Source organism: Cynocephalus volans, chromosome 8 (genome assembly GCF_027409185.1).
Source record: "Cynocephalus volans isolate mCynVol1 chromosome 8, mCynVol1.pri, whole genome shotgun sequence".
Lineage (NCBI taxonomy): Eukaryota > Metazoa > Chordata > Mammalia > Dermoptera > Cynocephalidae > Cynocephalus > Cynocephalus volans.
Genome location: NC_084467.1, coordinates 82,749,699 through 82,774,762, shown reverse-complemented (window position 1 = coordinate 82,774,762; position 25,064 = coordinate 82,749,699). Strand labels below are relative to the sequence as shown.

The 25,064-nt window shown below is 33.3% G+C and overlaps 1 protein-coding gene across 5 annotated transcripts in view; it reads left to right on the top strand.

Annotated features, from left to right (window-relative positions):
• The window catches only part of ARHGAP29 (Rho GTPase activating protein 29), a 60,760-nt gene that overhangs the window by 10,786 nt on the left and 24,910 nt on the right, over positions 1-25,064 (top strand). For all 5 annotated transcript variants that reach the window (XM_063104538.1, XM_063104536.1, XM_063104537.1 and 2 more), the window contains 9 exons: positions 7,727-7,861; positions 19,254-19,350; positions 19,820-19,892; positions 22,053-22,101; positions 22,533-22,670; positions 23,624-23,688; positions 24,098-24,208; positions 24,312-24,392; positions 24,581-24,769. In XM_063104538.1, coding sequence (XP_062960608.1) covers positions 7,727-7,861; positions 19,254-19,350; positions 19,820-19,892; positions 22,053-22,101; positions 22,533-22,670; positions 23,624-23,688; positions 24,098-24,208; positions 24,312-24,392; positions 24,581-24,769 — 938 coding nt within the window. The remainder of the gene's footprint in view (positions 1-7,726; positions 7,862-19,253; positions 19,351-19,819; positions 19,893-22,052; positions 22,102-22,532; positions 22,671-23,623; positions 23,689-24,097; positions 24,209-24,311; positions 24,393-24,580; positions 24,770-25,064) is intronic.

Genomic DNA, 25,064 nt, shown 5'->3' with positions numbered 1-25,064 from the left:
TTAAAGGTGCATTATGAATAAGTGTAGGGGTAAAATTTGCATCTTTTATTAAAATGCTGAAGGCACTCATTTAAGCATATGTGCTTTGTTTTTAATTATAACACCATAGATTAATATATATGCAGTGTAAGTACCAATCCGTGTTTAGGTGGCTCCCCTGAGGAGCAATGTGTTCTAAATTCCAAATAACATTCATAAATGTTCCTGTAGCTTATACAGTAAATTTAAAGTCTATCTTTGTGACATACCTCACCATTGCCAGGTGGAACATCATCCAAGGAAGCTCAAAATCTGGAAACTTGAAAAGTGCAAGTCTTTTTAATTGGGCTGGAAAGAATCACATAGTTATCTAATTTTTCTGCTACTCAGTGCTTGGACATTTGACTGCCATTCTAAGCGATATTTGAAGGAAAAGCAGCATTCTAATACCTCTTATAGCTTTTTGATTGTATAGCACTATTTTTAAATGCAATTTAATGAAAGCTTACTATTGTGACTATGGTGCCTTGTTTTTCTGGGTTTTTTGTGTGTGTTTTTTTTGGCTTGTTTGTTTTTTAAACAGGCAAGAAAGGAAGATAAAAATTTATTACCAGTATAAGATAAGCTAATTACATTCTCTGAATTTGTGATAGCTTCCGATGAATTCTAGGTCCTAGATTTACAGTACTGTAGTCGAAGAGGTATGTTAACTTCCTGAAGCAAATTTTATTAAACAGTAGGAGTTAAATGCAAAGTTTAATGCCATTAAATAATATGTTCTTTTGTGAGAGGTTCTGCATAAATTTGCAAACAGTCAGAGTCCTGTCTTGTGTCTTAACTCAGTTTTTTCAAGGTGAATATACAGGAGGATGTGTAAATTTTTTTCAGACAAATGTCATTGAGTATTAATTTTACCATTGATGACTCTTACCTTTTGGCATCACAATGTGACATTTTCTAAAATATTAGGAACATTAAGTTACTCGCCTCAGATGCCTAGAATGCTTACATAATTTAACACCATTTATAGTAGTAACTGGCATATTCATTGGAAATTAAAGCCTGTTAGATCACTGATTGCAGATTAAGCTATAACTTCTTTAACCATGTGGCAATATATCATGGTAAATAAGAGCACAAATTCTAGAGCCAGAATACCTAAGGTGGAATCCTCATTCTCCTACTTGCTCTTTCTTTATAACTGAGGGCAAGTTATTTATCTTCTCTGTGCCTCAGTTTCTACCTCAGTTAAAAGGAGGTAATAGTGCCTACCTCATTGGGGTTTTTGTGAAGATTAAATGAGTTCATATATGTGAAGCTCTTAGAATAAGTGTTTTAAATGTTAGCTATTACTATTTTTACAATCCCCAGGTAGCTGGATAAAGAAAGCTGCTGTTCCTCAGGCTTCACTTTCATCCTCTACATGTAAAAGTCATTACAGCAAAAAATAGGAGTTTCCTAGTGATAAGTTCTGAAACTTTCTTCCTCCTTGTTTTCATTGCTTTCCCTGGAGAGATTAAGCCGAATTAATAAGGCTGATTTTAAAATTATTGTCAGGTTTTGTTTTTTTTTTTAAATCAAGGAAAACACCATGGTTTTTTCATTTATTTACTTAAGCACTTCCATGAAGTGTTTGCAACATAAACACTGTGGTATTGTGTTAAAGCATGAGAACCAGAAAATGGAGCTGGCTAATCTGTTTTCACTTGATAAGGTGAATGAAACAGAAAATTAATGGCACAAATAGGTGAAACAATAAATTAAAATTTAGATTACTAGATTACAGGAATAGTAGATAAATAAGCAAACGTGGGGATATAGGAGTTCTACTGTTCCAGATAACTAGTGTTAAGACTTTGGTTGAACTTTTGTAATTCACATCTATAATACCTTTGTAGTATAAATTAAATTTTGTTACATTTACAGTGTGCCACTATCCCATTTAAAAATTATCTTGTATTTAGTTATGTGACTAAATTAAATACTATAATTTAACTGGACAGGTTTAGAAATATTTTTAAAAAATGTATCCTCAATTACTGTTTTATTTCCATTAATTTACTAATTTAGATTTTATGTATAAAATGAAATTGAAACTAAATGAATTTAATGTCTTTTTTTCATTAGCCAAAAGATTGTGGGACCTGACCATAAGTTATTTAATATAATTTAATGTAATTAAATGTTAATATTTAATAAAATTTTAATATTATTTAATATAATTCGATGTGAGTCAAATCTGTTTTCAAAGGTATTTAGTTCAAATAGCTTACAATTTACTAGTAATCATTGTTGTATGTATTAAGACTATAAAGCAGTTTAATTTCTATTAGTTTATTTGATATTCACAACAAACTTTTAAGATAGGTAAAACAGGTATTCTTATCAATTGCATTTTACCAATGATGAATCAGATCAGAGAGTTTTTATATTATTATTTCAAGGAAGTGGCAAATGCAAAGATTAGAACCCAGGTTTCTTGATCTAAATCTATTTTCTACCATGCCAAGCAGCCATTTAAACTTTCCTCATATTGAGGATGAATAGTTACTGCCTTTTTTGCTTTACTCATTGCTGCTGCTGTTTTGGGGGGAGAAGAAGGAATATTTAGTGTCGATGAAAGAGCTGCCTAAACTCCTTAAAACTTTTTTAAAAGTTATATTTTCAGCTTTAGAGGCTTTTTGCCTTATAAAAAGACTCTGAGGTACTTTATTATAAGGGGAAAAACATTTGGTAAAAATGGAACTTGTTTTTACCATTTATGGCACAAAGAGTTGAAGGCTTGCTAATTTATGAAGTCCCAGCCTGAAGTATTACCAGGATATGTTGATGTCCTAGTAGTTGATCCTTCTGCCCAAATATGAAAGTTTATGAATCTTTGTAATTAACATTTTCTTTATTTCGTTGTCTCATTCATTTCTGCTGATTTATGGGCTTCAAATGTGTGTTCAGTCACAGGAATTGGAATTATTTATAGTGAAATTTGAGGTATTTCTGTAACTTCTTACTAACTGACTCAGTTACTGTTTTTCAGTATATTGATTTGGAACAACTTCAGTATCTGTTTGTAAGGGCTTTATTGTAGGAAAAAAGGAATTGCAAGTTGGTAAACCATTTATGGTGACAGTCTTTGGGATGTTTTGCAGTGATTTTTGAGAAAAACTATAGCAGGGATTCTCAGGACACCTTTCACTGTTAAAAAAAAATATTCAGTGGGGAGGGAAGAAGACACAACAATTACAATTCCTTGAAGTTGACACGACAAGCAAACAGAAAGGACATTGTTGGGAGGGAGCGGGGAGAGGGAGGAGGGAGGAAGGGTTCGGTAATTGGCCACAAAAAATAAAAAAAGAAAACAAAAAAAAGAAAAAAGAAAAAAATTATTGAGGATCCCAGAGAGTTTTTGTTTATGTGGATTGTATCTGTTACATATTGCACACCATATTAAGAATTAAAACTGAGAAAACTGAGATACATTTAATAATTTTGAAGTATATTGATTTCTACTATTTAATTCCTTGACTCTAAGACGACCAGCATTTTTTACCTTGGTTTAGGCCATTTAGGGCATTAGTATTTTGTAGTTCTTGCTTAATATCCAACACTAATTTTGACTATGATGCTTGTTGTTGACACTCTTTGAAAATTAAGCCCTTTTGTCCTGAGAATTCAAAATAAGACAAAGTATTCCCACTGTATTCCCTAAGTATATTAATATCTGTAGATTTTATTGTGAAACATTAGAATAGGGGATAGAAATAACTGACTCTTCCCTCTTTTAAGGCTAACCAAGGTTAGGTTTCAAAAAGAGTGTAGTACAACTGTCTGTGATAATAGGCAATCACTCAACTTTGGTTTTGGTAAGTATGCAGAGTACTAGCATATGTTAGCTTTATTTATTTATATATGTGCCAAACAAAAAAGAGACTTTGCTGTTCAAAACTGGGGGGAAAAATGGAAGTTAGGAAGGTTTTATAATTATTATTTCTTACAGCTATTGAAATTACATTATTTTCTCAGAAATATCTTGTATTTCAGAGTTACTAGATTTTATTTCAGGGTTAACCTATTTCTACTGATGTGTAAACTAATAATAAAAATAGCTGCAAACATTTATGGAGGGCTTTGTATGTTCCAGCCACTGTTCTAAATGCTTTATGTGTTTTAATTCATTTAATCCAACACTATGAATTAGCTACTATTGTCTTCTTTTTATAGATGAGGAAACTGAGGCACAGAGAGGTTAAGCCACTTAGCCAAGGTTTTTACAGCCATGGAGTTGGAATTCAAAGTCAGGTAGTCTGGTTCCGGAGGATATGCTTTTAAACCACTATATTGCCTTGTATGAGTAAACCTACTGAACTAATACCCACAATTATAAAACTGATAAAATAGATAATGATTGCTTATTTAGTTGAGATAATTCCTTAAACTGTTATTCACATTTTCTCTAGGAATTGAAGAAATTATAAATAAATTTTTTAAAGTATAATATGTTTATGGGAACAATTTCAATAGTATATAAAATTTCTGTAATTTTTGCCACTTGTATTTCACTTTTAAAAACTTTTATTTTTTAGAACAGTTTTAGATTTATAGAAAAATCGAGACAATAGTGCAGAGTTCACATATAGTCCTATACCCAGTTTCCCCTATTTATTAACATCTTACACCTGTTAGAGTCAGTGAGCCAATATTTGATAGTAACCGATGATAATGATCCATTATTATTAACTAGAGTTCATAGTTTATTCAATTTCTGTGGGTATTCCCTACTGTCCTTTTTCTCCTCCAGGATCCTATCACATTACGTTTAGTTGTCTTGTTTCCTTAGGTCCTCCCTGGCTGTAAGTTTCTCAGACTTTTCTCATTTTTGACGACCTTGACAGTTTTAAGGAGTACTGGTCAGGTATTCTGTAGGATGCCCCTTGATTAGAATTTGTCTGATGTTTTTCTCATGATTAGACTGAGATGCTCACATGTGAAGTATCATTTCGTCACATCACATCACATCACATCAAAGGGTACTTACTATGAACAAGATATATGACTGTTGATATCAACCTTGGTCACCTGTCTTAAGTAGTGTTTGTCACATTTCTCCACCATAAAGTTACTCTTTTTGTCCTCCCTTCTATACTCTTTGGAAGAAGTCAGCATGCATAGCCCACACTTAAGGGAGTTATGCTTTACCTCCCAGAGGGCAAAGTATCTACATAAATTATTTAGAATTTGTTACGCAAGAGATTTGTTTCTTCTCCTCCATTTATTAATTTATTCAGGCATTTATATGAGTATGGATGCATGAATATTTATTTTATTCTTAAGTTATAATCCAATACTACTTTATTTATTTGTTGCTCAAATTGTTCCAGCTTTGGCCAGTGGGAATGCTTTCAGTTGGCTCCTGTGTACGTTTGGAATGCCCTTTTACTGTAGGTTTCTTTTTAGTTTTTTGTTTTAGTTTTTTTTTTTTTTAAGTTCTTCCTTACTTTCTAGAACTACAAAATGTTCCTGATTTAGCTTGTACATTTTTTGCCCCCGTCCTAGAATTAACCATTTCTCCAAGGAGCCTTGATTCCTTTTATTGGAGAATGGTATTAGAAACCAAGATCTGGGTGCTGGGTGTGCTCATTTCTACTGGAATGTCATTTCTTTTAGGCCCTCTCAGCTGACAGAACAAAGAAATGTATGTGCATATACTAACCATGTATACATATACATATATCTAAATATTTCTGTGTGTAGCCATCTATATCTATATTAAGCTAAACACTAGTTCTTACTGAAGTATTCATCTTTAATCCATTGCAACATGGATCATTATAGCCTTCTCACCCTGCTCATTTCTAAATTTACACTCTTAACAGTGAGTTACCTGGCTCCCACCATCTGCCATTCATTTATTCAGCAGTTCAATTCCAGTATACATGTATAGCAGTATCAGAATTATTGATCCAAAACCCCCACTGAAAAACCTTTATCAACTAGAGTATACTACTTAAAGTGCATTTCCTTTCCTTTTAGTCTTAGAGACTCCATTTATTTCCAAAGTTACTTGGGCTAGCACCTATTCCTCTGTATTTCCTTTTCTGTCAATAAAATTTGTTGGATGAATGAGTCATATTTTCTCCTGGAAGGAACTGTGTTTTCTCTGCTTCCAGTGCTACCTGGACTATTCTTCATTGCTTCTCCCTTGAATACTCTTTGCACTGATATACCCAGCTCCCCACCTTGCCTGCTCCTCTCATCCTACATGTTTCTCTCTATTGGTAATGCTGTTAATGAATGGAATAGTTGATGGATATTGATAGAATATTTTATTTTTTATTTTTTTATCTTATAGTTTTTCTTTCTAGTTTTGTCTTTTAGCATTTCTGAAAAAAATGAATAATTTGTGTAATTATAAAATGACACTATATATTTTTTTTAAGTTTTTAAGCAGTTTCAGTAGGGAGGCAGCATAATATTAAGAGCATGGATTCTGGAATTATACAACCTGGATTCAAACTCTGGCTTCACAGTTTAAAAACTTGGTAAATTTAGGTGTGCCTTAATTTCCTCATCTGTACAATAAGGATTTTTAGATTATTTACCTAATAGATCAATGTGGACATTAAATGAGATCATGTCCTTTAGGTGTTTTTAACACTGCCTAGCACGTAGTACACACGTAATAAATACTCACTATTATTAAACACTAGTGCTTTGTAAGGTTGCAGAAAAGAAAATTAGAGTACTGTATTTAAGATGGTATGTTTTCAAACTTTTGAGGATTATTACACTTTCTGGTTTGCCTGGGGTGATGATCCAGAAATATGCTTGTTGTGCTAGCATGATGATGCCTAGCACCCCCCTTTTCACTTCTAGAAGTATTTTGGTTTGGATGATAAGTTACATGGTTTCCTTATTTACAGAGGTTGTAAAACTGTCTACATCTCTCTGACCAGGGATGAGGTAAATGGGTGACGTAGGCAGGGGGTAGACAAGTGGATAGTGGGAAAGAATGCACGTCAAAGAGGGTAGGACTGCTGTGTTCTAGCTGCTGTAGCCAAGGAGCAATGTGGGCCTGGTATAACCAGATCTTGATTTTTTTGAGAGTAAGAAGAAATCTAGAATTTCTGTAATGGTCCCTGAATTTTTCATCATTGGCAACTAATTCAATTTTTCTAAAAACTACAAAAATTCACTAAAGATCCGTGCATTTTATCATATGTAAGTTATGTCATAAGTTTTAAAGTGCGCAGGTCAAGTGGTGATCCTAATATATGCCTATGAGTTACTGTTTTTTAACTGACAATTTCTTAATGCAAAGAAACAATTACAACATGAAACTTAATGTGTTTTTTTCCTTAAAATATTGGTTAATAATCAGATTTTTAACTCTCTCACCATCTGTGTTAAAAAGTGTATGATATAAAAACTATAAGACAGGAAAAATTTACTTTATAAAGTTGCCTCAAGGGAAATCTAGAGAGCATATTTAGACTGAGAAGACTGAAAAAGGTAGTCCTAAATTGACCATAACTATGAGAACCTTTGAAATCCTTGATGAATCAAAATGACTAAGGGTTTTCTGAAGGCTGTATAAATTCTTGCGGTAGTGAAAGTAGAAGTGAACGTGTAGTAGGCAAAGATTGTAGAGCCAGAGCTTCTACTTGGAATGTGCTTCAGATGATCTTTTGTAGTTAAAAAAAAAATCCCAGAACTTTGCTTTGGAAACAAAATTTTTTTTTTCCTTTTTAAGACTGTTTTAAAGAAGTTATTCATATACGTCTGGATGAACTTCTCCGTGTTTTAAAGTCTGTAATGAATAGACATCAGAACCTCAATTCTGTTGATCTTCAGAATGCTGCAGAAATGCTTACTGCAAAAGTGAAAGGTAAGAAAGATATATGAAAAGTGGGTTGCTGTGGGTAAAAAGGATCCAAGTGATACATTTTGGTCCCTAATGACTATATAGCCATCTCCTCTCACGACATTTAATATTTAAATATTCCCACTAAGTCACACCTAAAGTTTTCTTTCTTTTAAAAACAAAAACTTTATTTGACAGCAAATGCTATAAAAATGCTAACTTAATCTAATCAACTGACATTTAAAATTTCAGTTTTAGGAATGAGTACATGCTGTTCTGAGGTGGTTTATTAGTGAGGACAATTGATGTTAGAAAATGATTATTTATAGTGGACTCCACTTAAACAAGGGAAATGGAGAAAAAGAGGGCTTACTTGGAACCTTATTTTAAAATGTGGAAATGAAATCAAAATTGTAAAATAAGAAAATAAATTTATCTCATATGTGTATGTATGTGTGTGTATGTATAGTATATATGTGCTAAAACTTAAAATTGAAAATTGAGACATATTCTCTGATAAAATGACTTGCCACTCAAAATTGTTAAAATTGTTCTGGGCTGCAATATATAAGAAAGATTGAAGAATAAAGGGAATATTTGAGAAGAGATGAGGTTGGAGGCAGGGAGATCAATTAGGGGATTGTTAGGAGTAATGGGCTTGATGGTGTTGAAGGTCTCAACTAAGGCAGAAGCTGGGTTATGGTAGTGGTAGAATATGGTAGAGGGGATGGATGTTGATTTGACAGAACATAAGACAGGTTGAATGATAGGGGTTATGGAGAAGTTTGGAGGTGAAGACATGGCTTGGGAATTGGTGATGTATGGAAGAGCGTGTTGTAATAGAAAAGGATGACACCAACTCAAGGTGTGCAGAGTAAATAGAGGATCGATATGAGATCCCAGGGATAGAGAAGGTGGGGAACTGGAGAAACACCTAACAGGTAGGGAGATGATCTGGAGAGAGGTGTCATGGAATTTTAAAAGTTCGGAGTTTTAAAAAGTGATCATCAGTGTTAAATGTCACTGATGAGGTAATATGGATTCAAGTAATGTAACTATAAAGGGTGCACTTTAGGTAGCGGTGGTAGTGGAATCAGAGACTGACGAGGTAACAGCAATCCTGTAATCAGTTCTGTGACAGAGGTGTGCACAGCCACCATGGGGCACAGGGAAGAGCCCATCCTAGGCTGAGTAAGGAAAGAAAAGTTTCTTTAGGAAGAAGGCTTAGCTGTCTTGAGTCTCAAAGGTAGAGTAGGCATTAACTGCACGGGGGGGGGGGGGGGGGGGGGGGGGGGGGGGGGGGATGGAGCTGTGATGTAGGCCTCTTGTGTGAGGTTACTGGATGTGAAGAGCATGATGAGATTGGTGAACACACTCATACCTGGAGAGGGCAAATGGCAAGTGTCAAGGGATGAGGCAGGAAGAGAAAATAAAAACTTTGTCAGTAAAGTATAGTCCATTAGGGAACCCCGCCCTCTTTTTTTCTCTTTTTCTGATGACATGTTTCAGGAACCCCCACTTCTTTCTGACATAGATTTATCATGTTTGTGTGGTTTCCTTTTTTCTATATTTCAAGCACTGAAAAAAATGTAGATGGTTTTTAAATGGGAAACATGGGTAGCTTCTGTTGTGACTTTTAAAAATGTGCTTAGTAACCAAATTTGTTTTTAAATAGATTGTTTACAAGTGACATTTAACTTAGATAGGGAGATTTGTATCTATAGATAGGAAAATTTCCATGCTTGGAAACTGCAACCTAGTTCAATTGTTGCCAGTAGCTATTGTGTGCAGTCAGGATGTCCTGGGGAAGGAGTGTGCCTGTGTGTAGTTGGTGTACACATTCCAGAAACAGACTTGAAGAGAGTGGTCTCTCAGCTGCCTTGAAGATCCTTTTATCTTTGAGGTAAAGCAATCTTTTGAATATTATTTCCCACTATGACTGTCTTTACACTCGGGATTGTTGTTACTGCTTTACTTTTGTATTGGATGAAATTTAAAAGGAGAAGATTACTTTGTTGTTGGGAAATTTATTCTGTTTCAGTGGGACTCCATGAGATTAGAAACTTTAAAAATCATGTTTTTAAGTAAAACCTTCCTCCCTGCTCCCGGTCTCACTGTTGAGACCGTCTAAAAATATCATTGATACCTGCAAATGAAAAATATCCAGTGACCTAAAAAATGGAGGTCAAATCAGAATTTACTTAATCCTTTCATTTAATGATAATTTCAATTTCAAAACCTGGAAAGCCAGGGGATAGGTAGAAACCATTTTTGAATGTCTATTCTGTGCTAAACAGTCTATGTGCTTTGCATACTTCAATCTTTGCAAGAAACCTATGCATGTACATTTTTATTATCTCTATTTTAGAAATGGAAACTTAAAGAAAAGCTAGTATTTGGTAGGATTAGAAAATTGTCAGGAATGTGGAGATCCTTTAGATCATTTAGTCTTAACCCCCGATTATATTTAAAAGATAACAGGGACCTGAGCAGCTGACTTGCTTTGGAGGTCTTAACCATCAAATGCATTTTTCAAATGTGCCAAGCGGTTCAAGAAAACATATACAGAATAACTTTAGAACCAGGGATTTGTAATCTTGTTTATGTTATCACAGGTTTGAATGCATGAAATCTACCCACTTTCCGTTATAAGAAATGAGAAATTAGAATCTTTAACTCCCTTTATTTTTTATTTTAAATGTTAAGCTTACCTTTTAACAGCTTTAAAACAAAAGTCCTTAGCTTTTCCCCATTCATTTTAGTAGTGATTTGTATTTCCTGTGTCTCCTCCTGTTTCCAAGCAGGAAGTTCAGTCTGACTAAATATTTGCAATATGGTAAGAGAGATACAGCCTATTTTTGAAGCAGATAAAGACATCTTCAGAAGTCAGTAATTTATTATGTACTTGGTATTTGTGTTTTTATTATTTCCAGTTATTTTGGTCAATCTTATTTGTAACATAAATGAAAAGAACTCTTTACTGAGGTTTTTTATGATCTATATTTTGCCCTGTGTTTAAAAATTGGCAAACAAAAAAGAAAAATAAGCCTTAATTATGCTTCCAAGATTGTAGAAGCCTCATGTTTTCTTTGTTTTGCTAACTTAATTTTTCAATATGTACTTCATTCACATGTTTCAAAATGCAAATGGCATAAAAGGGTATTCAACAGTGAAGTTTCTTTCCTACCTCAGACCCTTAGCCACCCATTCCTTTCCCTAGATAAGCAACAACTATTACTGGTTTCTTGTTTGTCTTTGCAGAGATATCTTATGCTTATACAAGCAATTACATGTATGTATTCTTTTTTTTAACCTCCTTTTTACATAAATGTAAAAGCATTCTTCTCCTTGTTCAGTGTTCTGAGGTATCTGCATATAAAGGGTTTCCTTATTCTTTCGTTGTTATTAATTTGTTTTTCTTCTTTCTAAACTGCGTGGTAATCCATTACATTGATATACTATTATTTATTTAACCAGTTCACTACTAATAGGTATTTGGATTATTTCCAGTTTCTATTACAAACAATGCTTCAATAAATAGCCATGCAGATTCCAAAGTGGGCAATTGCTGGATCAGAGAGCATGTGTGTTTATATTTTTTGATATTGCCAAATGCCCTCTGTAGAGGTTCTGCCCTTTTGATAGCAGTGCTGAAGAGGCTGATTTCCTGCACCTTTGCCAGCAGAGCTGGTTACCAAGCTTTGTTATCCAGTCTGATAGTAAAAATTGGTATCTCAGTGTAAATTTGATTTCCATTTCCCTCATTCTGATTGCAGTTGTGCATCCTTTCATGAGCCATTTGTACATCCTTTTGTGTGAATTGACTTTTTATTTGTTTTTCTCTTAGTGGTTGGTCTTTTTTTAGTATTCACTATTTAAAGAATTTTTTAGTACTCTCTGTATAAATAAAATTGGCTCAATCTTTGACATAAGTTCCAAATTTTCTTTTTTGTTGTTTTTTGTCTTTTAATTTATTTTATTTTTGCATTTAAATTTATTAGTATTTTTATGGTTTATGGGGGTTAGGTATTAGGAAGGAATTTTCTGCTCTGAGGTTGTAATAGAATCTCCACTGTATTTTCTTCTGATGTTTTCATGGTATCACTGATTAAATTTAAGTCTTATATACATTCTAAAGTATCTAGGTGTCTAACTAATTTATCAAATCATCTTTTCCCTACTGATTTGAGATATCTCCTTTATCAGAAATATACTAAATTCTCACATATATTTATATCTATTTCTGGACCTTATTCTCTCCCATTGATTTGTTTAGTCATGCACCAGTACTAGTTTTTACTGCAGTCTTATAGTATGTTTTATTAAAATATGCCAAAAAGTTCATGAAAAGATTTGTATTACCTTTTAATTCTATTTTTCATGAACTTTTGAAAGTACCCTCATATCTATAGGTATAGCTCCTCTTTCCATTACTCTTTTTGTTTAGAATTTTATTTTTCCATCAGTATTTTTGAATCAGCTTGTCTAGTTCCAAAAAATACTTATTGGTATTCTGAGGATGATTTGAGTTAAATTTATAGATTAAATTAAGGAGAATTTCCATATGTAGTATTTCTATACAAGAATGTAGTATTCACTTCATTTCTTCAAGTTGTCTTTTGTGTGGACATGCAAATTATGGCTTTTCTTCCACTACATCTTTTATTTCAGGGGTTTTCAAACTGCGGGCACTGACTCATGACATCAAGTTTGTGGATTGTGGCCAGCATTTCTAAAATACGAAAGAGAATAGAAAAGAAAAATCATAATGCATCATTGCATAAGACTTAAATATGTTTTAGAAACTTTATAGTTGTTACATAACTGTTATTATGTGTGTATGGTATCGTTGGTCATGATATAATATGTTTCTCTGTCTGAAGGTTTGTAGTCAAAAAAATTTGAAAGTTGCTGCTCTAGTAGGTTGCATGTAAGATTTAATGTGATTTCTTAAAGAGGTACTAAATGTCTTAGTGTTTAGTGTTGTGACTTAATAGGGAACCCAAGAGAGACAATTATTTAAACCTTAAGCAACATTTTGATGAGATTTTGAAAAACTGTTAATAGAGGGGAGAGAGTGGAGACAGAGACACCAATTAGCAGGTTGTTAAATAGTCCAGAGTAGAGGTAAAATATGAGCTTTTGAACTAAGTCAGTGGCAATGGGAATGGAAAGAAAGAAACAATATTTTAGAGGCATTTGAAAGCAAAGCTAATGAGCTAAGAAATGTCTGGAAAAGAGCAGTAGGAAGTAGGGGAAGAAACATATCAGACTATTGGAAATGTGGATCTGGAGCTCAGAAGTTAAAACTAGGCAGGTACTTCAGGGATTCATTGCCTTAAAGGTACGGAAGTGGATGAAGTTCTGTGCGGGGGATGGTGTAGAGAAGAAAGCCAAGATGAAAACGATAGGCTGAGTGGGGAAAACTATGAAGAACAAATTGTCTACTGATAGAAAATAGAACTGAGGAAGGGAGCTCATGTTTACTGAATACCAACCATTGTACTCTCGGTGTTTTCATTTGTTTTCTCAGTCATTCATTCACTTCAATAATATGCCATTCTGCACATGAAGAAATTGAAGTTAGGTAATGTATCCAGAGTAACACAGGAAATGGTATAGGCCAGATTTGAACTCAGCTCTGAAACTCCAAAGCCTTGCTACTTCCATTTACTATAACGCATTGCTTCTAAGAGAGAAGAATACTTCAAGATGGAAGGAAGTAGTTAATATTTATAGTAATTGTAGCTGACATTACTGAGGACATACCTGCTGTATGCCAGACACAGTTAAACTCTTTACATGGATTATCCCATTTAATCCTCACAACTTTTTGAGGTCAGTGCTATTGTTGTATCATTTCCCATTTTGCAGATAAGGAAGCGAGGTGTAGAGAGAGGTTTGTCCAAGGTTGCATACACATTAAGCGGTAGAGTTGTTGAAAGTTGCAGAAAGGTCAAATAGGATGAAGACTTAGAAGAAAAAAGACCTCCTCTTTTCACTGATAGGAGGTTATTGTTGAAAGTGTTGTTCTTTGGTATTATATGAAAATAATATCTAACATTTATTGAATGTTTCTCCTGTTCTAAGTTCATTTACTCTTCACAACAATTCTTATAGTACATAGTTAGTATTCCTACTTTATAAATGAGAAAACCAAGCACAGAGGAGTTAAGTTAGGTAACCCAGTGAGAGACAGAGTTAGGATTTAACCTATGTAGACTGGCTTCAGAACCCATCCTCTTAACCAGGGGTCAGCAAACTAGGGCTGGTGGGCCAAATCTGGCCTGCTGCCTGTTTTTGTTTTTTGCTGCCTGTTTTCGTAATAAAATTTTACTAGAACACAGCCACTCTTGTTCATTTATGTGTCATCTGTGGCTCCTTTCAGTAGAACAGTTACAAAAGACTGTATGGCTTGAAATGCCTAAAGTATTTGCTATCTGTCCCTGAACAGAAAAAGTTTTCAGCCCCTGGTAACCATTAAACTGGGTGAAAAGCCAAATCTTGGTGAATTCAAGATTAACTTGAGAGAGAAAGCAATACAGTCCGTGGCATGACCTATTGGTTTGGCAATGAAGAAATTAGAATGGATGGTAAATTAGATTGGATGGTAGCTTTAATAAAAAATATGGTAAAATGAATATTTTTTTTCCACATAGGAAAGATTTGAGTATATTAGTAGAATAAGGAAAAAATGTCTATTGAATGGGAGATAGTGAAGCTATGAGGCAGGAGTAATGTGGTAGTGGAGAGTGTAAGAGCGAGTGGTGAGATTTATATTGGAAAACAGCCAAAGACTTTTCTTTGAAATGCTGAGCAGGAGCAAAAAGGAGAAGGGGTATGAGAAATACAGGGCTGTTTTGAAGTGGTGGCAAAGGCAGTAATAGGAATTTTTATTAGATGCTTGTAACCTCATTCAAATAGAGATGAAGACAAGGAAGGAAGATGGTGCAAATAATTGTCTTTTCACTATTCACAATGATTGCAATCATTATTTTTTAATCTCCCAGTCATGTTTAGGGCCATGAAAAAAGTATATTTATAGGAAAGGAAGAATAATTGTAGAGGTTTAGATAGTATTATAAAATCTTTTTCTTTAAAGCCTAACAGGTTAAAGTTAGGAAATATGAATAGGCTTTACATTTTTGATGGCACAGTATTATAGTTTACTATTTAAATCTGCTTTCCAATGAAATTTTAAAAACTACTTTATTCGTATATAATTGATATGCAAAAGACTGTACATATTTAAAGGGTACAATTTGATAAATTCTGACCTATGGATACTTCTTTGAAATCATCATTGTAACCGAGTTAATACGTGCCCCTTTGTAATTCTTCCTTTCTGCCTGTATCTCCCTGTGCCCCTTTCACAAATTCTCATATGTTGTGTTTTCACTTTCATTCTGTTCAAAGTATTTTCTAATTTCCCTTTTTCTTTTTTGACCCATGGATTATTTAGAAATACGTTATTTAATTTCCAAATATTTGGGGATTTTCCAGAGATCTTTCTGTTATTTACTTCTAATTTAATTCCATGTAGTCACAGAACATATTTTGCCTGATTTGAATCCTTTTAAACTCATTGAGACTTGTTTTATGGCTTGTAATATGGTCTATCTTAGTAAATATTGCTGGTGTTGGGTGGGGCATTCTATAAATGTCTATCTTGTCAAGGTGGTTAATAGTATTATTCAGATCTTCTGTATCCTTACTTATTTTCTGTTGGTATGTTCTGTCAGTTACTGAGAGAGGGTTATTGCAATTTCCAGCTGTAACTGTGTATTTGTCTGTGTCTCATTACAGTTCTAGAGTTTTTACTTCGTACATTGCGAAACTCTATTAGGTGTACAAATGTATAGAATTATTATGTGCTATTGATGAATTGACTCCTTCATAATTATAAAATGACCTTTTTTTTTTTTTTTAATCCCTGGTAGTATTCTTTGCTTAGAAATCTACTTTGTGTGACATTAGGCAGTAAACTTGGGCAAATGTAGAGTTACCGTGGTTTATTTCTTATCTGTCAGGGATTATTGTCCTATCCAATGTCTTGAAAACTGGGTTTTTTATATTTTGTTTGGGATTCTTTTAGTTCTTCCTTTCTGGCAAAAGTGTAATCTGTTTCCCCATCTTGTTCTGAGAAGGAGTCCAAGAATATTTTTTAAATTATTTGCAATGGTTCTTAAGTTTTTCTTTTTTGCTTGTATCAGGGATATTTAGAAGAATCTGATGAAAGGTATGAACTTTTGCCCCTCCAAATCTACAAAGATTTATACATGTAAAATTTTGTTTGTAATTTCATAGGGTTTATAGGCTTCTGGATTAATTCATCCCTACCTGAGAATTCTTGCTTTCCAACCCTATTTGACATTAGAATCGCCTGGGAGAGTGAATATCTGTGCTTCACCACAGACCTGTGAAATCTGAATCTTTAGTGGTAGGGCCTAGACTTTGTTTCTAACACTCCCCAGGTAATTCTAATGTGCAGCCGAGATTGAATATAACTCTGTTTTAAAGCAGAGGGGTGCTCCACCTGGAAGCAGGCAAGACAGCACACTTGGGGGCCTAGGCAAGTTGCTAAGAGCAGCGCCCCCTCAACCCATAATCAGGTAAAAACCACTTCCACATGGCTGACCAACCAGAACCACTGCCACAACCATGGCTGCTGCAAAAGCAGCTCAATGCCACAGCAGTAGCCACAGCCACCGTGCAGATGGCCTACCAGACACTTCACTGCATTGACACAAGGAGAGTCATCAGTGGAGACTGGAAAAAGAAGAGGATGTCTCTCTCCTAAAAACGCACTCCAGAGTAACAGAAGAAACAACTTCTATAAAAGATGACCAGATATCAACGTAGAGATACTAGAAATATGAAAAACCCGGAAAATGACTCTACCAAAAGAATACAGTAATTCTCAAATACCAGATCCTATAGAGCAGGAAACCCTAGAAATGACTGAAAAATGGATTCTGAGCAACAATCTTAAGAAAACTCATTAATATAGAAGACTCAGACAACTTAATGAAATAAGAAAAAAATCCAGGATACGAAAGAGGAAATTGACAAAGAGATTAATACCTTAAAAAATAATGTAGCAGAATTCATGGAACTGAAAGATTCACTCAACAAAATAAAAAAATGCAACTGATAGCTTAAGCATCAGGCTAGAACAAGCAGGAGAAAGAATTTCAAATCTTGAAGATAGTCTTTTTGAAATAACCCAGGTGGACAAAAAATCATAAAAAGAATTTTAAAAGATGAAGAAAATCTAAGAGAACTAGCAGACAACCTTAAGCACACAAATATTTGAATCATGGGTCTTCCAGAAAGGGAGGAGAAAGGAAAAGTCATGGAAAAAGCTATTCACCAAAATAGTGAGAGAAAACTTCCCAGGTAAAAGGAGAGACATAGACCTTCAGATCCAGAGGCTCAAAGATTCCCAGAGATTCAACCCAGGAAGATCCTCTCCAAGACACATTATAGTCAAACTGGCAAAGCTCAAAGACAAACAGCGACTCTTAAAAGAAGCAAAAAAAAAAAAAGCATTGAATCACCTGTAAGGGAGCCCTTATCAGAATGACAGCAGACTTCTCAACAGAAACTCTACAGGCCAGAAGAAAATAAGATGATATATTCAAAATACTGAAAGAAGAAAACTTCCAGCCATGAATGCTATACCCTGCAAGGCTATCCTTCAGAAATGAGAAGAAGTAATGTATTTTCCACACTAACAAAAACTGGAGTTCACCACCACATGACCAGCCTTGCAAGAAATCCTCAAAGGAGTACTGCACCTGGAATCCAAAAAAACGATAATCACTACCATGAATACACAAGAAAGAACAAAACCCACTGGTAGAATAAAAATGCAAGTGAGAAAGAGAAACTAAATCTTATCACCACAAAAAAACCGTAATGGCAATGTAATAATGCCCCTCCTTTATTTCTGATTTTAGTAATTTTGGTGTTCTCTCTTTTTTTCTTGGTCCGTCTAGATAAAGGTTTGCAAATTTTGTTCTTTGTAAAGGATCAACTTTTGTTTTTGTTGATTTTGATTTTCTCTATTGTTTTTTAATTCCCTATTTCATATATTTCTGTTGTAATCTTTGTTATTTTCTACTGATATTTGCTTTTGGTTTAGTTTGCTCTTCTTTTTATGTTTTCTTAAGGGAGAAGTTTATATTACTGATTTGAGATTTTTCTTATTTTTAGTATAAGTGTTTTCAAGTATAAATTTTCCTCTAAGCAGTGCATGAGCCCTGCATCATATAAATTTTGATATGTTGTGTCTTGATTTTTATCTTAAAGTACTGTCTAATTTCCCTGTGATTTTTCTATTTACCCATTGTTTATTTAGGAGAGTGTTGTTTAATTTTCACACATGTGTGAGTTTTCTAAATTTCCTTTTGTTATTGTGTTCAGAGAACATGTTTTCTATGGTCTTATTCTTTTTTAAATGTATTAAGACTTGTTTTGTGGCCATAAATAAAGCAGAGGGTGGCTTCCTCTCCATGTGGTTTCTCTACCTTCTCTTTATTGGCAAGGATACTAGTAAGGGTGGGATATAGGAACCCTTATACCTAGCCTGAGCAGCATGGGTTACTTTAAAAAAATTGCCAATTTTACCTTCAGACTTTGTCTTGGTAAATTGTGTTTGGGCTTTTAACAAGAGTGCATACAAAAGGAGTTAAAATAAGAAATCTTTTTCAGTTATAATAAGTTAAAAATAAGAAAACTTTTTAAGTTTCATAATTTGCTTTAACAAAATACAAAATGTTAGAATATCCCCATTGTAAGCAAAAGGCAACTATATGTCAATTAATGTGGACTTTGGATCTTGTTGTGAGAAATAAGGTCATAAATTAATGGAAATTTAGATTTTCTAAAGCACTGGATTTTTCTTTTATGTGATATGCTTTGTTATAGGTTTTATGCTATCTCAAATGTATGTATGACTTCATTCATAGGTAATTCATAGTAAAAAAATGAATTTTATATTGACTTCAGTGAGCCACAGTGTGTTTAACTGTTTTTAAAAATGCCTGAAAGCAGTAAACAAGAGAAAATACCACAGAACACTCTTAATAAGAGAGGTCTGGTGTAACATGGATTCTGTGACTCCAAAACCAATTGATTTCACATTGAGTCACTTTTTAGATGTGTCAAATTATGTAATGCACGGAGTAGTTAGTTTGGAATGCTGGCTACTTTTATGCAAGCTGATTCTTTTGTATGCTTTCCTTAATGAAGAATTTAATATCATATCCATTTTATTAGGCTTTTTAGTTTCTGAATCTTCTAATGCTTCTTGAAGTAGTAATGGTAACTTTTTAAAGTATTAAATAATTTTGCATAAATCTAGTTTCAAATATTTTCTTCCTTACTTACTGTAACCAACCTTTCCCTATAGCTGTGAACTTCACAGAAGTTAATGAAGAAAACAAAAACGTTATCTTCCGTGAAGTGTTTTCTTCCATTGAAACTTTGGCATTTACCTTTGGGAATATGTAAGTAGAGGACTGTCATTTAACGTCTAGATGTCTTAGTGAGAGTATGTCTCATAATCCAGTAAGATACATGAAAAATAAAGTATTAACCACTGTAAAGTATCATCACAACTTTAGAAAAGCTACATTCTGTGTCACTTTATTACTTACTATATTTGGAAGTGTCTTTGTAGTTATTTATAAGCAACATCCATTTTCAAGTGAATATGTTTGTGGTTTGTGGGAGCAGATTTCTAGGAGTTTATTTCTTTTTTTGTGGCTGACTAGTATGGGGACCCAAACCCGTGACCTTGGTTTTACAAGCCTCCATTCTAACCTAGTTAAGTGGCCAGCCCTCTAGGAGTTTATTTCTAAGGTTCTTACTTAAAAAAATATTTTCTAGGTGACATGTTGAATGTAAAGCCTGTGACAAAGAAGTGTAGTGACTTGTCTTTTTATTTCTGTTTCTTTTTTTAACTTCTCTGGATAGCCTTACAAACTTCCTTATGGGAGATGTAGGCAATGATTCATTACTACAACTGCCTGTTTCTCAGGAAAGTAAGGTAAGCTAAGTTTGTGTGACAGCAAAGCCTCTAATATTTTTTATTTAATATTCATCTATTTACTAATCTTAATCTCAGCATTACTCTTTGACAGTTTTCAAATTTAAAAATTAGCATATTATAGAAAGAAAAACAGACCAGTTCATTTTAAATATGACAATTTATGGTCAGTTTCTGGAGAATAATTTAGTTATACTTTTTAAGTGGGACTATCATGTTAAAAGAACATATCTGATAATTTTATAGCATCTTATGTAATGAATCCATGTGTCATATAGTCCAAAATTTTAGTAAGTAATTTTTTAACCAAATTTTTCCCTCTTGACATTGCCACAGATCTTAAAGACTGGAGAAAACCTAGAAAAATGATGCAAGAAGTAAAAAGGATGTGTATCTTTTCACACATCCTACAGTTTATGTTTGTTACCATGAAATACTTGTTAACAGCCCTGTATATCTTTGTTCTCCCTAAGCATGTCACAGGATTGGGGTTCCAATTTTCAATGGGAAGAAAAATTGCTGTGGAGTAATAGAACATAAGGAATGTATGGAGAATATTTCTTTAAAAACTTATAGCAGTAGTAATATTTTCAGACTGAATTTTTTTTTTTCACTGAATGCAAGATATTTAAACAAACTGCATCAGAGACATATACTGATCATTTCCAGTTAAAGATGATCAAATCCAAATATTTGATTTAATCTAAATATTTGATTTCAGCAAATATTGGGAATGTGTCAGGTACTTAATTTTATGAAGTTTTTATAATTTCAGGTCTTTCTTAAAATTATACAAAATATGAGTGACTAAGACATCTGTTATATGTACTGCAATGTTGCCACAAAATGACTATTTTTGAATCCATCAATTGATGAATGAAGAATAGAGTTTAATGATCTTTAAATATTTTGCTATTGTTCATTATTCTTCCTTAATTTTACTTTTTCAAGCTGTTGACACTACTTCACAAGATAATAAAACATTTTATCTGTGTGGCGAGGCTCTGAACAATTTAAATTTTAGGTGTTAATAATATTTCCTGTGCCTCTATTATACACACATGCTAACTCTTAATAGGAAAATACTTTTTCCTTTCTTTTTTTTTCTTTTATACTTTTTCTTTTTGGAAGTTTTTTATTTGCCCTGGAGATTGGAATAAAAAAGCCCATAATGATATAATGCTAGTAATAAAATTACTTTGTCTAATGAAGGGTTTTGAAAAAACACCCTTTGAAAATAGTAGCTGTAGTTTATTTAGTAGTGCTTCCTACATACCATGTACTGTGCTAAGCCTACATCATCTTAATCCTTAAAACAGCCTTATGAAAATAGTATTCTTATCCCCTTTTTACAGCACGACAAACTAAAGTTAGTTGAGCTTACATATTTAACCCAATGCCATACATGTTATAATAGATCTGGACTTCAGACCATAGTCTATTCAATCCCTTTTACGTTGAATCCCTGCATACCCTGTATTGCCTGGCTAAATAGATTAAATTTGTTTAAGATCTCACAGTTTTGGTAGATGATGTTTTCTAGTACTGTCCAATAAGGTAGCCACTGGTCACATATAGTTCTTTAAATTTAAATTATTTAATAATTAAATAAAATTTAAAATTCACTTCCTAGTCTCACTTTTTAATGTTCAAGTAGCTACATGTACTTAGTAGTTACCATAGTGGATAGTACAGATATAAAATATTTCCATCATCGTAGAAAGTTCTGTGCTAAGCTGACTTTCAGAAACATGCTTATCATATCATAATAAAATGGTAAAACATGGCTGGAAAAGACAGAATCTATGTCTTCTATTTAGTTAGCAATATATTTGGATTGCTTCTCTAATTTTCAGACTAATATTTTGGGCATCTGCAGAATTTAAAGTTTTGAATGATTCATTAATATTAACTAATGCTGTTAGTAAACAGTGAGGTTGTTCATTCTTAGATCTTGAGAACTGCTGTTGTAAAAAGCTGTATAATTCTTATATAGTGTTCTGACGTTTAAACAGACTTCTCAGGCCCTTTGAGTTTTAAATACTTGAAATTCTTTAGCAGGAATTATGTCAGAGTAACAAATTAGGGTGGACAATCTCTGAAGCAAAGATTTGTTGTCTTCTGCTCTAATCTTAAATTTGTTTTCTCCCATGTTGTAAGTCTTTTGAAAACATTTCTGTGGAATCAGTGGACTCGTCCAATGAAAAAGGTAATGCTCAAGGTACTTATAATTTTTATTGAATTGTTTGCAGTTACTTTTGATAAGTGTTTTGGATTACTTAATCTCTTCTTACTTAGTAATCTAGTGTGTTCATTTTTAATGTAAAATGTTATATAAAGTTTTACATACGACACTTAAGGGCAAAAACCTGCCAGAGTAGAGAGATAATGTGATGATATAGACTGATAAAGAATTGTATAAGGCTTGTAACTTGATGAATAATAGAAATACATATTAAGATAACAATAGATTACAGTTTGTAATCATTTTAAGTTTAAACTGTGGCCCTTTAATTCTAAATTGTCACTTTTTTTTAAAGCCAGTTTTTATTGAAGACTATCTTAAGATCTGAGTGCTTCTGCTTAGAGTTATTATGTGATCATATTTAACATAACTTACCGTGATATTTTTATTTTCAGGAAATTTTTCTCCAGTAGAACTAGACAGCGTGCTGTTAAAGAACACTGACTCTGTAGATTTGGCTTTGTCATATGCTAAAACATGGTCAAAATATACCAAGAACATAATTTCATGGGTTGAGAAAAAGCTTAACTTGGGTGAGTTGCCCTTTGGAGCATCTGATTAACTTTGGAGTGTGAGAACCAAATTGTTTGTGACACATTTTCTATAGACCATAAGTAATATGATTCCAAATAAGTCGCTGTTTCATCGTAATGAATAAAATCATTATTCATTTTCTCTTCTTAAAATAGGAAAGACTTTTCTTACACTAGAAATACTTATCAAACATTAGCTATGGACCAACCACTAGACCTAGTGACACAAGGACCAAATAGAATACTGTCTCTGCCTGTAAAGAAGTCATACTCTAATGGGTAAAGAGAAATGCAATCAGATAATATGGTAAAAGGAGACCAAAGCAACAATAGATGTATGAGCAGAAGGCAATGGAAGCATAGAAGCTAACTTTAAGTATTAACTAATTATTAAGCTAATGTTAATTAGTAATAGCTAATATTTCCGCAGTGTTTTACAATTGACAAAATGTTTTTATATTCATTATCTCATTTAATCCTTACAAAAATACTGGGATGTAGGCAAGATGGAAGTAAGCAAGATAAGAATTGTCATCCCCATTTTATAGCTGAGACAAACAAGACAGGCGATTTACCTAAGATCATATAGCAGATTTGCTTAAGGTCATATAGCATAACAGGAAGAATACAGAATCTACCCAAAGCCTATGCTCTTTCTACTATGCTGTTTGTTTTTAATAAGAAATGCTAAGCAGAATCACCCGAATAGCCTTGTAAGGGAAAATATGCAGGCCTAGGTCCCATCCCTCAGAGAGGTGAGGTCTAGGCAAATGCATTTTGAAAAAGTTTCCCAGTTGATTCTGATGAGCACTTATGGTTAGGAATCACTGTGTTATATCGTGATGCACTGTAGTATTTGTGCTCACTTTTTAATTGGGGAATTACAAATAATAGAGTATAGAGGGGAAAAATAAGTTAATTTTACCTTCTGATACCTTCTTTGACCTTTTCAGAATTGGAGTCTGCTAAAAATATTGTAAAGTTGGCAGAGGCAACTAGAACTAACATTGGAGTACAGGTAAATGTTCTGTGAATTTGTACAGACTAGTCAGATGAGCTCCCAATAGTGCCTTACAATATCAGAAAATTTCAGTTAATAAAGAAAAGAACTTAAATGGTAATCTTTTCATTGACAAAGTAAAATCTTTTTAAATTTTGATGGATGTTTATTAGGAAAAATCTGGCAATTCACAATTTTATACAAATATTGGTTATCCTGGTAATTACTAATTTTGCTAACTAGTTTCATAGATAATTATTAATTTTCTTCAATTTTTTTCTCATATAGTTATGTTTATGACTAGTCATTTTTCTGGGGGGAAAATGTCTAAACTTAAAGTTTTTCTTTTTTGAAGAAGAATAATGGTGGGTTTGGAACTCTAGTACCATTCCTATTGTAAAATTTATTTTTCAATTTTAAATTCTAGGAGTTTATGCCACTGCAGTCTCTATTTACCAATGCTCTTCTTAGTGATGTAGAGAGCAGTCACCGTTTACAACAAACAATTGCAGCTCTCCAAGCCAACAAATTTGTGCAGGTAAAAATTAATTTATATGTACAGTACGCATATTCTTTACAACTGTGTTTCTTTAATAAACAGCTTTTTTCTTTTTTTCTTTTTAAAAAAATACCCTTGGCAGCCTCTACTTGGTAGGAAAAATGAAATGGAAAAACAAAGGAAAGAAATAAAAGAACTTTGGAAACAGGAACAAAATAAAATGGTTAGTGTTATCATGGAGTTCCATGTACCTATTTGTGAACGTCTAAAATCATCTGCACTATATCACCATCTACCTTTACTCTGTTGTTTTTCTAAAATGCTGGCTTAACTATATTGCTGAATCTGCTAAAGAAACTCATACAGTAGGATTTCTTTCATATTCTGTGTTTAATACTTTTTTCTCTGTAGCTCGAAACAGAGACTGCTCTTAAAAAGGCAAAATTGTTGTGTATGCAACGTCAAGATGAATATGAAAAGGCAAAATCTTCCATGTTTCGTGCAGAAGAGGAGCATTTGTGTTCAAGTGGTGGACTAGCGAAAAATCTCAACAAGCAACTAGAAAAAAAACGAAGATTGGAAGAGGAGGCTCTTCAAAAAGTAATAATCTTTTTTGTTTTTTGCAAGTTGAGTTAGCAATAATCTGTGAAGGGTTTGGTTCTCAAACTTCAGCATATGCCTGGATCATCTGTTAAAACAGATTGGTGGGCCTTGAATCTTTGATAAAAACAGATTATCTTTAGAAATATTCTATTTAAAATATAGATAGAATATTTCAGGATTTTCATGACATAAAGGCTTTTCAATTATTTAAATTTAGCTTTACTAAAATAAGTATTTGTTTTAAAATATAAATTCTAGTGAGCAGTGTTATTTTTTTCTGTGATATTCCTGA